Source organism: Labrus mixtus, chromosome 10 (assembly GCF_963584025.1).
Source record: "Labrus mixtus chromosome 10, fLabMix1.1, whole genome shotgun sequence".
NCBI classification, from domain to species: Eukaryota; Metazoa; Chordata; class Actinopteri; order Labriformes; family Labridae; genus Labrus; species Labrus mixtus.
In genome coordinates this window covers 16826318-16843864 of record NC_083621.1, presented here as the reverse complement: position 1 = coordinate 16843864, position 17547 = coordinate 16826318, and the positions used below count along the sequence as shown (strand labels likewise).

The following is a 17547-nucleotide window of genomic DNA, read 5'->3' as shown; positions in this document are numbered from 1 at the left end:
ATCATGTGTCCCGTTCTGCCAGTTAGCCTGGTGGCTCGGCTGTGTACAAACAAATCCACACATAAACACAGAATGTGTGCGACCACATGTACTGCTCCGAATATGTTCAGAAGAACACACTCGCAGTTTTGCAGCTTCCTGCAAGATTTCTGAAGATTTCCTGAGGAAACCAAACTCTGAGTTGCTCATAGTCAAGACAAACGGGAGAAACAGACCTGATGAAGAGAAACTACTGATGATCTATCCACATAACATTTACATGATGTTTTTTATCATCACAGCAGAACATACAGCAACAGTATAGCAGCCTTCAGTAACAGTTCCCGCTTCCTTACATAGCAGTCTTTGATGTAACAACCGTGGAGTTCCCACGGCAACAGTAAACATGTCCTGTCTGTCATGGTGGTGGTCATGACTGAGCCGCCATGACAGACAGGACATGTTACAACTCTGAAAATTAAAAATGTCTCTGGCTTTGATAACGGTTGGAAATCTTTGAGGTGATGAAAGTATTCAACAAAAAAATGTACACCGGTGTAGTCCATGTTTAATGAATTTAGATATTTAGAATTTAAAATTCTACATATTGAACGTTTACGTGTTCTCATGATCCAGAAAATACATTTTGTTTTAGCTGTCACATCACGTCACAGATTGCAGCATTATTTAAAATATAATGAAGACTAATTGCAGTGTTGTGGTGCATAATGCACTCAAGCATGTGAGGTTCATTTTTATCCAATGAAGATTAATGCAGATTAAACCAGTGTACACTGTAAGTGAGCTACAGACCATAAGTCTCTCCATGTAGTCTGAGCTTGTACCTGATAGAGAATTACATGACATGAAATCAAATGTGTATCAGGGCTTTAACTCATCAAAAATCTATACTAAAGTCATTAATAACTTTCACCAGCGCTCCTTTCAACCTCTCATACGTACGTCTTTGTTTTCACCAAAGAGAGTAGGCAGAGATGCGGTCGCACTCCCAGCACCGCAGTGAGACCAGCTGAGGGTATAAAGCCGCAATGTGGCAGCAATTTTGGGTTCTGCTCCGGCGAGAATCTGCAGCCTGTTTCCTTTTGAAAAGCTCTTAATGTTCTCGGCTGTCGAGACGGTAAATTTCACGGCCAGTTTGGCAGCAGGAAGTGTCTTTGGTCAGGGTGTTTGTGTAAACAGCTCGTAATGGCTTTAGCCCGCGGAGAGGCCTCTGTGGTGCACACACACACGCACACACACACACACACACACACACACACACACACACAGACACACACACACACCCAAACATCTGTACATACACACAGATGAAAAACACATAAATGCATATGTGGATTCTTGCATGTACACCACACGTTTTGTTTCTTCACATTGAAATGCAGCAAAGCCTCCAGACTGTTTACAAGAGAGACTCATTAAGGCTGCTAGATGACTTTCTATGATGGTTCACTTTAAAATATATACCAGAGCTGCTGTGTTGAGTGTCGTCGTGCACTAATGTCGCGTTTGAATTTGTTCTGCTAGATTGTTTGTCTGAAGCAATTAACACATTAGACATAAAGCAATGAGTCTGCGTGCGTCACGTTCGTCTTTTGTGCCGCTAAATTCTCCTTTGGCAGAGAGAAATTGCTTTCTTGAACATGTTAGTGTGATACACAGCATAAAATGGAAAATTATTGTTGTGTTTTGCTCCATTTAATTCTCATTACATAAATTAGAATGGCTGTTTTTGTCATCTCAGAAATTGCTCTGTGGATCAATCACCTTACCATTAAGACTGCACCGACGTCAGTCGTGTCATTCCTGTATGTTAGTATTTCTTTATGTGTGTGTGTGTGTGTGTGTGTATTACTCTCGTGTCAAAACCACGTCCAGCCATGTATTTAGCTTCATGAGAATGATGTTTGAGTTTCCACACCGGGGTTTAAAAAGGTTATTTTGCATAAGAAGTAGGTGAATTTTGTCAATAAGGAAACACGTTTTCCCTTTGTTTATCTGACAATAAATGAAAGGATGCATGGGAGATATCCACTTCTTTTTTGACAGTAACAGTAACAAAACTTGTATTTTCCTATCATATACTGGAAATAATCGTAATGTACTGACGTCGTTCTGGTATCACACTTTTTTTGCTTTCCAAGCTGCTTATTCTGTTCACAGTCCTGGTGGTGCAGTGAGGAGGGTGATAACAGGGAGATGGCCTTCACTCACTTCTTATTGGGAAAGGGTCGGTTTGAACATTTTAGGGGCTTAAAACTCCCAAACTGTCAACTGACTCAAAAAATAGGAAGGCTCAGTGTTCCACATTTGGTTTAAAGGAAGCTTAACTGAGATAAACTCTAATGGCCACCTTGGGTGACACCTTACACAGCTGATTTGCCACAGCACTACATCTCATTTGGATGACGTGTTCTCTATTGAAAAAAATGTAAAATGTCATGCTTCTTCTGCAATCATTTCTGATCTTCCTGCACTATATCTACTCATATTAACAACAGGGAAATCAAACTTTGTTTAGTTTTTTTGCAGTATTTCTTCAAATTTGTTTGTTTTACACAGAAAATGTCTGCACTGACTTGAGATTTAAACATGTGTAGAAACATTTAAACACAGTCTCTTCTAATACGCAAATTTTTCAGGATTTTTGTTTGAAAGAACTTATCTTGAGTTACCTTCTTTTGTCAAATGAGCTAACACAATGAAACTTAGTCTGTGACTTACTCATAAAACATTACATTTGCAATTGTCTTTGGTATCACAAACTTCTGGTCGCCCGTCAGCTGTTTCAAGCTCTGCTAGAATATTGTGCAAAATCACACCTGCAGTTACTCCCTCGTGCCAAAGGTGGTGCCAGAGAGGCCAAAAACACAGATCTTTGGGATTTCTGTAGTATTTTAGTGTTTTTACTGCATAAGAAGAAAACATGTCCTAGGATGTAAACTCTGGACATTGGTGTAAAACTTCTACTTCTTCTTTGTATGCTCACTGTCCATCCATCTACCTTCCTGTAATACCAATTTAGCAGCTCGATCATTCATTTCCGAACCATCCGGGCAGTGATTACATTTTTCATCACAACATAATTGGTGGTGATGATATATGAGCCAGCTCCCTGTTCTAATGGAGGATCCCTCCTGAAAACACTCACATTATGGGGATAATGCTTTGATTATATCTAACAGCTTATTTTGATAATGCCTGCTTTTGAAAGGATTGTACTGTTAAACTGTAGTACGTCACTCTGTACCTTAAGCTGAGTTACTTAACCATACAAGAACTATCAAATGAAATTATTTGATAATAACAGACCAAAATGTGAAGTAAAAAACGTCAGAATTCAATGCCAGAAACCAGATTTATTACTTCTAATATTGATCTTTGGCACGATAAGAGACTGTGGAAGCAGCCATGCTGTGCAGACCAGCTTCTCTTCGGTCTGCTTTTAAGTTTAATTCCCTCCAGTTCCTGTAATGTCTTGTAACAAAGTCAACCTGCGGTCAGCTTTGACAGCTTCTCTCAGTCACCCTCCTTGAACCCACGCTGTGTGATCACTTTTCCAGTAAGCAGGGGTTCAACCATGTTGAGACATGACTCACTTTCCGTCAGGACAACATTGTGAGGCTTTAACTAATTGTATTATCCCTTTTTAAAAGGTCTACGGAGTCTGAGATGTTTGACAGTGAATAGACTAGAGGAGGGTGCCAGGCCTGATGCTGATTTTATTGATTTAAAGTGGGTTAGAAAACAAGCTTATTCTACTGGTACAGTTTAGTCTGGTTCATGTCTGGTTGGGCTTCTGTGGTTTGGAAGGCTTATAAGATGCAGATGAAACTCTACTTTTGTACGACTGCTGCAGCTACTACTACTGTAGCTCAAGGCCCATTCAGACTAAAATAACTGCAGCTCAGGTCTAAGAGAAGTTTGTTTTTTGAAATAGACGGCAGCCTTTGTGTTATATATACTGCCAGAATACTGCCACTAGTTATTTTAATTTATAGTGCAACAATTCAGACATAATCATCTGTATTTATTAGATGGAAGCATCCAAAGCATGGTTAGAAATTTGCCCACTGTCGTGTTGCCACAAGGAGGCACTCAGGAAAAAATTATGAGTTAAAACCATCAACAGTTTAAGAGAAGTGGGCTTTGCCTCTATTATATATATATATATAAATAATATATAGAATAGAGGCCAATATTATTTATGACTTTTTGTTTGAGCTATGGGATGTACATTAATTTTTCCAAGGGGATGAATCATCCATCCACCCATCCATCCATCCATGTATACATCCATCCACCCATCCATCATCTATCCATCCATCCATCCATCTATCCATCCATCCATCCATCTATTCATCCATCCATCCATCTATTCATCCATCCATCCAGCCATCTATTCATCTATTCATCCATCCATCCATCCATCCACTTATCAATGCATCCAAACATCCATCCATCCATCCATCCATCCATCCATCCATCCATCCATCCATCCATCCATCTAATCATCCATCCATTCATCCATCCATCCATCCATCCATCCATCTATTCATCCAATCATCCATCCATCCATCCATCCAATCATCCATGCATCCATCTATTCATCCATCCATCCATCCATCCATCCATCTATTCATCCACCCATCCATCCATCTATTCATCCACCCATCCAATCATCCATCCATCCATCTATTCATCCATCCATCCATCCATCCATCCATCCATCCATCCATCCTCTTGTTGATTTTATCTCAGAAAACATTAAAGAAGTGTTTTACTGTCTCAATAACTTATTACAGCTTCAATAAATAATGTTCCAAGTTAGAGTAAAATAGACAATACAATACAGCACCCATCCCTCAATAAGGTTCCCCCTCTCCTCCTGTCAAGATACCATTACTTTCCCCCTCCACAAAATGCTCAGAGCTTTACATGTGGGATCACAAACCAAACACGTCTACGGTGTAAAGTCTTCCTGTCATTTCTGTCATCACATTTATTAATGGTTTATTTGGACAGCAATGATTACTCATTTGTTTTGGATGGTTTCATACCCATGAAATCATGGAATAATGTAAAATTCCCCACACTTGTTGTCCAGAGTACAAGCTAAATTAATCAAATAACTTTTTCTGACAGAATAACAGTCAAATAAGGTGCACAATTACAAATGATTTAAAGTATAGAGCATTAAATCAGGTGCAATCTAATGTTTATAATTGTATTGATAAATGACTAAAACCATTAATTTCTCTACTCCCACCCCTCCCTCTGTTCTCTCTCAGGTATTCTGTCCTTCACAACGGGAGCCACGTGGAGCAGAAGAAGTCACTGCACACAGACATAGAGTCCCACGAGTCCTGCTTGTGACCAACGACGACTCCTCAGTCACAAATCCACAAAGACCTCGTCTCAAACACCACAGAGTCGACAAGAAAGCATACAGCCAGAGCTTAAACCCAACGCAGATGCTACAAATTCAGCACGCAGGCTCCAACAACCAGAGCCTGAGTGGGACTTTAAAGGTCCAGGCCTTTGAATGTGGCAGGGACATGGTGGGCTGGAATAAAGACCACTTCCTCTGATGCTTTATATGTCATGATAATTCTCTTAGACTGAGCTGTTCTGGTGGAACTGAAACAGGGCTCAAATGCGACTCTAGAAGATCCAGCTACTCTTAAGCACCAGAAGGCTTGGCTGGTCTTTGTTGGAGAGTTTTGCAGCCCGGGATGTGAATCATGACTGGGAGTCAATAAAGTGAATTATGTTGCCAAAGCTATTTTACATACATAGGACCTATTCCTGATCATTATGATTCACCCTCTTGTTTTCTAGTACAATATCAGAAAGATGGTTATAGTTTTTATAAAGTTGTCCTCTGTAAAGCAAGTCGAATATGTTATGGCAAATTGATGTGTTATTTTCTGGAAAAGAGGCAGAGTTGAGAACAATTTATTTTTGGAAACGTCACACTTTTAATATCACCTTTCTCAGCCTTGGACACAAAATTAAAGAACCTCTATGTGTCCCTGGTTGAAGCTTTACAGCTTTGCAAAATCCTCACTAAGCTGAAACGAAAAATATGGTGGCAAGGCTGCGTTAAAGCCTTGACCTAAACTGTCCAAGTGCATTATTATAGAGAGGCTGCTAGCTCGAACTCTGTGTGCATTCAACAGGAGTCAGAGGACTAATACACAAAAACTGACCATGAATGATTCAACAGACATTGTGATGGCGTTGGAGCAGTATGTGCATTGTGTAAGTGTGTTTTCATACAAGTGTGATTCTGTGTGTGTGTGTGTGTGTGTGTGTGTGTGTGTGTGTGTGTGTGTGTGTGTGTGTGTGTGTGTGTGTGTGTGTGTGTGTGTGTGTGTGTGTGTGTGTGTGTGTGTGTGTGTGTGTGAGTGCGTTAATCTTTGTATGAATGAAACCACCTTTTCCCTTCAAACCATACAGTGCTGACTCCATCTTGACACTCCATGTATTCCCCTCATTTCTGCTCACCTTGCAGGTCAGGATAAAGAATGAACCACTAATATTTTCATTTGTTCATATTTAAGAAAGGAGAACACGAAGACTTAATATATTAACTTCTACCTACACTGCATCCTTTCATTTTAAAGACTCAATTATAGTTGATGTCCTGTTTTCTTTCTCATTGTCCAACAGTACTTTTGGCTCACAAACTTTACTTAATAGCCCTCTCATTAGACGCTACCTGGGATTTATTAAATGTATTTTACACGACCTGCCCAGCACCAATCAGTAGATTGAAAAGTCAACTCAACTCAAATGTATTCATAAGATGCATTAAAAACAATTAACTTTGACTGAAGCGCCAAACAACCAAGAGAAACAATTTAATTGAAATAAAATCCTATTAAAATATTCTTATTAAGATGAAATATGATATATATTATAAAAATAAATAAAAACATTACCCACAAGAACAACAAAAACAAAAAAACTAAAATGTTAGCTTGCTGGATAAAGTGGTTGGAGAAATCTGGAGCTTGATCATTTTCTCTAAGGATGTTAAAACCAAAAGAGTAGCTTTTCATCGCGTCATTAGAACCACGGTTCAGTTGATTGATGATGTTGCTCTGTGTCTCCTGGATATGTATGTACGCTAGTCGTTGCTAATGTATTACCTGTAAAAGCGTCTGATAGACCAGCCGATTCAGTAGAGAGATAATGTCAGCAGATCTTTTGTGCGACTCCACAGCGCCACAGAGCTGAAACGAAGCTCCGCTGTCATTCATTACACATTTTTACATTCATTTTGATTCCACAATAGCACCTCAAATGTTTCTCAGCAAGCCTCATTCTGAAAGTTTAACCGGACATTACATAATGTAGAATGAATAACTTAAACATGCAGAATGGGAACGTTAACTGTTAACTCCCATGCGAGGCTTAACATGACAAAAACATGCTAACCTTTGAGACTTTAGCAAGTTTATTGAAAACTTTGGTGCGATACTGAAATGGCTGTCTGCTTATTAAAGAACCTCTCAGCACCCAGCTGAGCAACCATTAAAGCATGAACTCGAAAATCAATTGACTAAAAGATTTATTCCAAGATAAAACCTTGTTACTACCTCCTGTATAACAGTTTCATCATGTTAAAACCCAACAAAGGATAACTTTCAAACTTTGTATTATTCACAAACACAATCTTAGCTGCCTGGTGACAACCCTGCTTCTCCCAAATGGTTGAATTTCCATGGATAAAATTGGGAGCCACTTTTGCAATATTATTTACTTTAAAGCGAGACATTTTTTTCTAAAGTAAATTTAATTTGACATTTTGGAAACATATTGTAGTTTTCCAAGGACAGAAAAGAAATGTAGACAAACAGTAAGAAATCATTTCCTCTAGAGCTAAAGCAGTCACAGACAGAGAAGCAGAACCTCTAAAAATATTTGCATATGAACAAACAAAGCTCTCTAAAATCAGATAATCAGTTGAGGACACTGTTAAGCACTGATTCACAGGCACAAAGAAAAAGCCAAAAAAGCTCTGTACAGGCGAGGTAATTACAAATCCCTGCCGAGCCGAACCCATTGACCCAGTTTGAGGTGTCACAGTTCAGAGGAAAAATCTAATCCAGGCTGAAACTTCATCAGTGACACCATCTCTCATGTTACTCCAGATACGTGAATAAGAGTCTCAAACATTACAGCTGAGCCAGGACAGAAAGAGGGGACGGTCAGGGGGTTCAGTCAGGGCATCAATGAAACCTTAACATGAACATGAGTCCACGTCACTTAAATCAAAATCTTTACCATCAGGTTTGAAAATGTGTCATTGGAGATGGTGACATGAGTTTATGACACTTGATGAGTAATATTCTGAGTTGATATTCTGTACCAAACACGGTCCAACAGAGGTGCCAGAGCTGAAGGCAGACGGTCATGAAGTCAGCTCAGGGGAGGACGATGGGTCGCACAAACACTGGACTTTAATCCATGATAACAAGCTCCTGTGAGACTTTAAATCAATGCTGACTTAATTTAAAACCACAATCTTTTTCTTTACTTAATGAAGTAGTTTAAGTTATAAAACAGCTGTTTCACAACAGTAATCACAATGTAGCAATACTTTTTCCTTTCCAACCACACTATATGTCATCATGAATTGCGGTTCAGAGCCTGTTGCGGGCGTGAAGTGACTTTTGATTCCTCTCAGACGTTTGTTTGAGCTTCATTTTAATTATGTTATAATATATTTAGTTATATTTTTTCATATGTATCAAACGCAATCTATATGACCTTATTAAATACTGTGATCTGACATTATCGATTGGACCATTTGCCAACAACAGATGTTCTCCAAACTTCATTTGTCCCTGTCAACTTTTGTTTATCTCTCCACTTATTAAGAGGTGTTGTAAAGAATGTGATTTAAAAAAAATCTGAGCTGAGATTGGGAAACATGCGCTGAAATGTCTTTTTCAGAAGATATCACAGAGGCTAAAAATTGTTTCTATTTTAATCGATTATTGAAGAACAACGTATGAACACGTCCACAGAAAAGTTTTTGGCTCCATAGGGTCGCAGATTTAGCCTTTTTACAAACTGTCACATTCCCGTTTTCATCATCTTTAAACCCTTTATTTTCTTGTCAAACAAAAATGTGTTTGTTTGTTATGCATTTCTGTTTTCCTTTTAATTTGTCCATCTTCTTTATCCTGTCCGCTGCAGTTTCCATGACATCCCTGCAAGCTTGATGTCATGGAAACTGCATGTCAGTTCTTATGTGAGGATGTCTGTGCATGACTGTGTATGTTTGTTTGCACATGTGTGTGTAGATCTGTGTGACTATTGAAACTTATTGAACTCAGGCTCGCCCTCTGATATGATAATGAATGAGCTGAAAAGAGTAAGCAGTCCATTTTTGGGGATATACCAAACATCATCAAGAGATATAAAAACATAAATCCATCTGAGAACGCTCCAGTTAGGATCCATCTGAGAGAAACCAAGGGTGATGTCACTCTTTCAGGTAGATTGAAACTAAGAGAAGACAGAAGGAAACTCTGCTTCCCCAAGTGGAAATAGAAATCTTAGTTAGAAATCTTTATTTTTATTGCCTGAACTTCAGAAACAGTCAGAGCATCCATCCACCTGTGAAGGAATTTGGACTCAAGTTATGTTTGTCGGTTCTCAAACTCCTCGGTTCAGTTGTGGTATGTGAGCGTGATGTTTCCATGAGATCATCAGTTATGCGATGCACAGTGTTGGCCCTGAAAACAAAGTGAATGAAGAGAGGTGGTCAATGGTCAACTGACAGAGATGGACGATATATATCTCCCACTGTTCCTTAGAGAAATAGAAACGTTCACAAAATATCTCCTCTGACATCTGGTTAGCTTCCAAAATCCTCTATTTGGAATCAAAATATTCCAAGATTGTGCAAGAAAACAATTTGAGAAAATGTCAAATCACTTTGTCTTCTGTGTTTTTATAACTATCATGTAGAAATCTTTGGATTGTAATAAAAGCTTTCACACAGGTATAAGCACAATAAGCTACACAATCCCAGACCTGGACCAGCCATTCTTTTCTAGTAAATCGTTGTAGCAGTTGCATGTTTGGTGATTAGCTCTTTCACGTTTCAATAAGTTCCTTATAAAGAATGAGACGTTAAAAAAAAGCTTAAAATTTGACTTAATAAGCCATGCAAACAAAGAGCTGTGGGACCATCTTTGATTGAAATACAGAACGTATTATTATAGTTCTGATATTGTCTCATTTGATTTAATCCTGTTTGCTCATGAAGCAGCACAGGCTGCAACAAATCCGCAAATCAATGAGATACTGTGCACAAAAATCCTGCAGATGATTAACTGATACAACGTTTAAAAGGACCAAGGTTGAATTTGGATTTCTGTCTGAGCTAAAGAAAAAAAACAACACTGCCACATATACAGACCAACATGCTCCAGTATGTAAGTACTTCAAGAAGTCAAGGCAATTTTGTTTCTGTATCACATTTCAAAGTTCTTCACACAAGACAACAATACATCAGGACAAAGGGACAAAGAAACACATTACAAGTTGACATTTAAAAATGATTCAAGCAAGCCTTTAAAAATCCAAGAGAAAACAACACAAAAACAGCTGAAACAGAAGTTAAAAGGTGACAAGACCCTGAGTTTCTTAAAGTGTTGTGGTACTCGAAATCGGCCTTGGTCTCAATGCCACTTTTTGAAGGTCTCGATCCCGCCTCAGAATCAAAAGTATGTGTACTGGGTCTTGTCTTGGTCTCAGACTGGGCGGATTCTAGATTTTCAATTAAGACCGGTCAAGACCACCACTGATTGGTTATTTTTCTACGTCACTACTGTGATCAGAAGGAAAACTTCTAAAACAAGAAATAATTTCAATTCAATTATAATTATAATTAGATTTTTATCCCTTGGTTGTATCCCCAACTTTTGCTGTGTTTCAGTCTAAGTGAGTGACACGCCCTCTGCACACAAGATGATGATTTTTCATTGATATTTATGGTCTTGGTCTTGCCTTGGTCTCGCCCTTGACTTGGTTTGATCCCAAAATATCTTGGTCTTGTCTCGGTCTTGGAGCACTCTGGTCTTGACTCCAACACTAGTTTATTCAGTTTCTGACAGGGTTATGAGTGATGGTTTCATTGATAGATAAAAAGGAAAATGGTAGATAATTATTGTATTTAATTCCATGACGATCCTTTATCTGTCCTCCTTACCTTCAGCAGAATCTGAAGCCTTAAAAAGTCGTTGGCCTACCAACCATATAATATAGGTCAAAATGATCTCTTCATCAACACTCGTTCTAATTGAAAAGAAGCTGCCCCCGCTCAGTATTACTTCTGAAACAGGAGCTCAAGTAAGCAAGAGTTAATACAAAATAATCATCATTCATCTTTGCACATGTGCGTATGACCTTTGTTCAAATGCTGGATTATGTACTTCATGTGACCTCACAGGTAACATTTGGTATTCAAGTTCTCAGCACAGCCTCTTTGCCTGTTTTAGTTGCACAATTGGAATTTCCCTTGGACATGAAAACATCTTCAAGCCTTTATAAATGTCCATTGCAGAATCTCTTGAGTCAAATGCCCTTATTTTGTGCAGAAGAAATGGATTCGAGCCAATCAGAGGTTTTCAATGAACGGTTCTGTGTCTTCTGATAGAGAGGCTAACAATGAAATGTTCAGGATACACCTGTCATTTTTGCAACTCCCTGATTTGTGTTCAGCATCATTCCTGCTCTGTATCACCTTCATCTCTTACTTTAATTTATTCTTTTCTGTTTGCAGCTTACGGCATGAATGTGTAAATAACGAGGAAAAACTCCCACAAACTGTCCAAAGGAGACAGGGGGAACAACTTTTATAAAACTCTTCAGTATTTATTTTGACAGAACAAAATGGGTATTTTCATGTATTAAAAAGAACATAAAAGGCTTCTCTTTCAGGGAGCTGAGATGTGTATGACTTTTTTCTGTTGCTATGTGACAGTTCTGATAAAGGCTAATTAAAGATTAAAGAGATGTTGATAATCCTGGTGTCGACTGTCTTTGTGACTTTGATAACAGCAGGGTGTGTGTGTGTGTGTCGGTTAGCTTGCTCATTAAAGCGCTCGCTTCACTCAAAGGATCCGTGTTTCCTCTCAGAGCTAATCCAAGGCTCGCTCTCTTTCTCTCACTTTCCTCTTTTGTGAGTGAAACATTGACGACTTGAAGCACTCAGGAGGATTTAGTCAGCAGCTGAGAGAGAGAAAAGAACCTCGTAAAGAAAAAGCACTCAAAGGCTCTCATCTGAGCAGAAATACTGATGAATGGAAGGAGCATTCAGTAAACACACAAACAGCTTTATCAGGGTGAAGAGGTCAGACTTTGTGTTTGTCACTTTCACATCTTAGGGAATCCTGATTATTCCTGAATCTGCTGCAAACAAGATAAAACCTATTTAGCTCCCTGTATTCGTTAAACTTTTTCAGATTTAAAAGATTCATAAAAGCAGCAACATTGTTGACGAGACAACTAATTGTTTGGCTTTTTTTTTTGCCAGAAATGATCTCAGTTAAAACTGTAATTCAGCACTTTTCAAGAATGTCACACGGTTTATGTTGCACAGGTTCAGTCTAATGTTACATTCGTGAACAGTATTTTTTTAAAGGACCTGTGAAGACAGTGTACTTCAGAGCTGTTTTTAAAATAAAGCTGGTTTTCCAAAGCCTCTCACCTTTTTACCCTCCGGTCCAGACGGTGGCAGTAATGCAGCTTAAAGGGCGGTCTGCCTGCCGTCAATATAATCAGAAGAAGATGCAACAATGCAATCACAAGAGGAAGAAGAAGAAGAGGAGATGTGACAAGCTGTGACTTCTTTCTCCAAAGGCAGTTTTTCCAGTAAGTCATTAATTCCTCTAAACAGTTGTTAAGTAATAATCAGTTGTACACTTCTCTTGTTGGTGTATTTCTTCCGACTCTGGCGTTAACTTAAGGATTTGGTGAGTAATTAGCTATTATTTTGGTCATTTGTTTGGCCTAATGTGTTGGTTTTTTTAAAGAATTGAAAAAAGAATTAATGTGGAGATTTTTATGAAGAGAATCAGAAAACAAAGTGTAGCTTAAGATATATATATCTTTTTTTACATACTTTATTAATCCCTGAGGGAAATTCTGGTCTGGCACATCATGGCTGAGAGAAATGTTCCTCAAGGGTACCTTAGTCAATACTCTGGAAGTGCCCTGGCACCTCTCCAGCTACCCGACCAACTTCCATATTATATTCCGCACAGACTGAGCTGCCGCTGCCCCAAATATATTCAGATGAAATACATAAATGAGCCTTTTTGTTGCTAGTTCAGTGACGTATTATAGTTAGTTAATCCTTCATTTTCAATCTCTCACCACTGATACATTGGTGTCCAAGAAACAGATGGTAAGCCATGTCCAGAGGGCTTCAAATAGTAGCAGGGGAAAAAAACCTTGAATATATCTTTTATCAAAACATAACTTCCACACTCATTGCTACGCCTCAGCTCATCTCTGTCTGTGTGCGACTATTAATCCTGAGGAACTCTGATGAGATTTACAGGTTTGAAGGAAAAGTACCTCAACATGAGCTCTAGAGAAGAGCAGACAAAGACTTCAGCCAGTTATGTGCGTGTTTTACTTTGGTTAAAGTCTTGATATCACACTGTAGAAATAAGATAAGATAATCCTTTATTTAAAATAGAATAAATAACTGTTGTTATACTAAAATATTCTGATGATTTCTTTGAATTTAATTGAACTCTCTATGTTTCATTTACTTCACCTTTATTTGATACTTTTTTGAGTTACTCTTTTTTGTTTTCTGATATTGGAGCAACCAGGGACGATTGAATTTCCTTATTTTAGCTTAGCTTATCTGAAGGCCTTTTTTTTTGACAATTTAAAGTCTGAATAAAACATTTTTAACCTGGACTACGGGGTTCATTTGATACATAAACGATTTACTTAGATATACCTGTTGTGAATTTAGCATTTACAAGTACATACTGTACTTGTGTGAATGCAGGCTTACCTAAAAACTTTAAATATCACTGATCTAAGTCAGGTCATCACTTTGGTCCCACAGTCTCATTGTTTGTTCACGCATCTACAGCAGCAGCAAACACTTCCCCAGCAGCTCTGTGAAGTGTTTTTAGCTGTTAGCTGGTCGTGTTCCTGTTTTTTTCGGAGGGGTTTTTATTGACAGAGAATGTGAAGCTGTAATCTTTAGGCCAGCAGGGACGCAGCATCTCAGCGAGGCGACAAACTGAGAAATAAAAAACGGTGTTGGTCACTATGTTCAAAGTGACTCACAAACAAATCAAAGAGCTCAGTGCGGAGTACAACACAAAGACCCTGCAGATATACAAACACATACACTCAGACACACCAGCATATGTTTTAAGATATCTACGCTCACATTGGGATTCATAGGCAAACAAAATGTCCAGATTCAATTCAATGAATATATATATAAGAGTGCTTAAGTCAGTGAAAATACAATTATACATAAAACAAAACTTATTTGACTGGTAGGGAATAATCTCTTGCTGTTGTTGTGCAGAATGTGAGCGTTCTGTGGTTGAGCTTCACTTTGCTTTGGCAGTGTGTTTTGGACTCATCTCTGTCAGGGTCTCTTCATCTCCACAGAGTGTAATTTCTGCAGCGCACTGAGGCGGCGAAAGCGTGGAAGAGAAACATCCTCAGAGAAACACAAATCATGCAGGGCAGGACTTTGGACAAAAGCACACAGAGAAATGGTGCTGTGGTTCCAAAAGATGTGCTGACGAAATGACAAGTTTGCCTTGTTGTTATACAAACATCTTTAAGAGTCTTAACCCTCAATAAATACTAATCAGTCTGAACTGTGAAGTAGATTATTGTTTAAATAAACAAGTGATCTGTTTTCAGCAGCTTGGTCATCTGTCATCCTTCTAACAAATGCTGTAACTGTACATTTTGTACAGTTTTGCCAATGTGTTTTAGAGGTCTTTATTTGATTTTAGAAAACAAAATTGGAAATCTTTGATATCTTTCTGGAAAAGGGTTTGCAGAAATGTAAATTATATGCATTGACAGCGATGTATAAATCATTTTCAATAATTGCTTTGACACGGACACTTAATTTTGTGTCATTATAAAGTGTGTCTTTGTGTTTTTGTGGGCTTGAATCCTGTTCAATTTGTTGTGCTGCCTTTAGGCATGAAGTTGTCTGCATTTCACGCCCATGAAGCGCCTCTAAGTGAAAAGGTAAAGAGAAAGTGACAATAAAAGAGAGAAGGTAAGGTAAACAGAATGTAAATGGAGACAAAAAGAGGAGACAGGCAAAGAGAGATGGAGTGAAGTTACTGGAGCAGTCGGCCCACACATCGAGTCAATTAAATTAGGCGGAGTAAATCCTTCCTGACGAGGGTTTAATGTGGTTACAGATCGAGGACAGCTCTCTGACTGCTGCTCGTCATTGGCTGCGACAAACTGTCAGGAGAACACACACACAACGCTTTAAGTTAAGCCAAAGCATGTCTCTGTCTCTATGAAAGAGCCATGTGAGATTTTTTTAAGGCAGAATTGTCATAATTAACCATTTATTTACAAGGCGTAAGAAAGACAGAATCCCTAAAAGCTTCACCTCTGTTTGCACTTGAGTGTCCTTCTAAAGATTTTTCAGCTGCAAAGCACTCAGCTGATTTTAACCTTGCTGCAAATGCATCAGAAGCCAGTTTGCAGAATTTGTTTTTTTCAAGGTTTAAAAAATCCCTGTACCCATAACCAAGAAGAAAATCAAATCATGAATGTCCCTCACTCCTGCACAGAGCCCTAATGTTTGTAGCAGTAGGGTTTTTTGAGCCAATGTCACTAATGCACTTGAGTTTTTACACATGGCAGACCCTCCATAATCTGGTAAATTTAACGTCATGCAAAAAGGCATCGCTGTACCCATGTGCCAGGTGAAGGCTATGAAACATAAGCGCCCTCCTTATAAGGAGAGCTAGAAGCCGTTGCGAGACACAGAAAAAAATATTTTGCGGTAGTCGTGATGAAGCAAGCGCTCCCAAACGCACAGCTCTGCCCGGAAATAAATGTTCGACGGACACGAGGCCCTAATGTGTTGTTGATCACAGGAGCTCAGTCCACATGATTTACACTCAGTCTGTACTATCACCTTCTGACCTTTTCTTTTGTTTCCCCATCATATACGAGAGTTTACCCATGTGTGTAACAGAGACACAGAGCAGGTCCAGAGCAACAGTAGGACTATTTCACGCTCAAGAGGGAGAGAGAGAGAGAGAGAGAGACTGGAGGAGAGGAAAGACTGACTGTTAAGTCAAACTTGTATGGAACATATATTGCAATATACAAGATTAAGTTTGCATGAGAGGGAGAAAATACTCAGTCTGGTAGTTTTAAATGAAAGACAGCAGAGAGTTGGCTTCAAATTCTTCATTCTGGTTGTGTTTGCCAAAACCTCAAATATCTGTCGGTCTGTTGAAATATTTAAAGTCCAGCTGGCGTACACAAGCCAAACAAATTCAATTTTGGTTAATTTGTTCTTTCGCCATCTTGCTTTAATGTCCCAGTATCCTTTTTATGATCAAAATACGAACTGAAGGATAGAAAAAAAAAAAACTGCCTTCTGTTCTTGTGCATGGAAAATGTTCACAAAGAAGAGCTTAAGTCATCCAATAAATTCATTGAAAGGGTAAATTGTCATCATATACAGCATGATAATCATTGAGGACAAAGAGCTGCCATATTGCTCATCAAAGGATTAGATTTTATTCAGGAACAGGGGACACTTGGTCATTATACCAACCAAGAAGAAGAAGGCAAGCCCGCACACTTACTCAATGCTAGAAAAAAATCTAATAACCAGTACATGTAGCCATATGGCAGGTGTGGTTAAACATGCAAACCGCCTGAAGGGGAAAAACATCAATCAAATACAACCACAGGGAATACGTTAAGACTCAATGCATACTCACTGCCATTATATATCAGAGAAGCCACCTCTCTCTGTAGTTTTAGAAATAAAATTCAAAACCTATCTTTGAAATCTGCAGATAAGCAACAAGTGCTCTCTGTTTTCTCTCATGATTTCTGAAAACTACCTACAGTATCCTTTCTTTTAAGACTGTGATTCCTCACCTGTCCAGCAGCTATCACTAGAGAGCTCTCCCGATTCAACTGCAACTTCTCCCCATATCTCTTAACAATTTCCAATTGGCTCCCTGTATCCCCCAGTTTCCTCACTTCCCTTTCTTAATGCTTTCCTTCCAGACATCTTTCTGTTGTAGTAGACTTCATCTCTCTGTTTGCACTCCAGTCGGCCTTGGTCCCTTCATACCGACGCTTGATTGGTTTGATCTCTCGCTGCAGGAACTCATTTGCTCACCACTTTAGCAGATTCATCCACATCTGCCTCTGTGTGCACATGTGGTGGGTTCAAGTACAGTAGTGCGCTCAGCTGGTCCAATCACTGCATGAGGCAAGGGCTCTCAAAGAATAAATACTTGATCTCTA

General features: G+C 38.9%; 1 protein-coding gene across 4 annotated transcripts in view; it reads left to right on the top strand.

The window, feature by feature from the left end:
- The window catches only part of htr4 (5-hydroxytryptamine receptor 4), a 161665-nt gene extending 151620 nt beyond the window's left edge, over positions 1-10045 (top strand). For all 4 annotated transcript variants that reach the window (XM_061048563.1, XM_061048564.1, XM_061048561.1 and 1 more), the window contains one exon: positions 5289-10045. In XM_061048563.1, coding sequence (XP_060904546.1) covers positions 5289-5373 — 85 coding nt within the window. In that variant the 3' untranslated portion in view covers positions 5374-10045. The remainder of the gene's footprint in view (positions 1-5288) is intronic.
- Positions 10046-17547: the final 7502 nt, after the last annotated feature.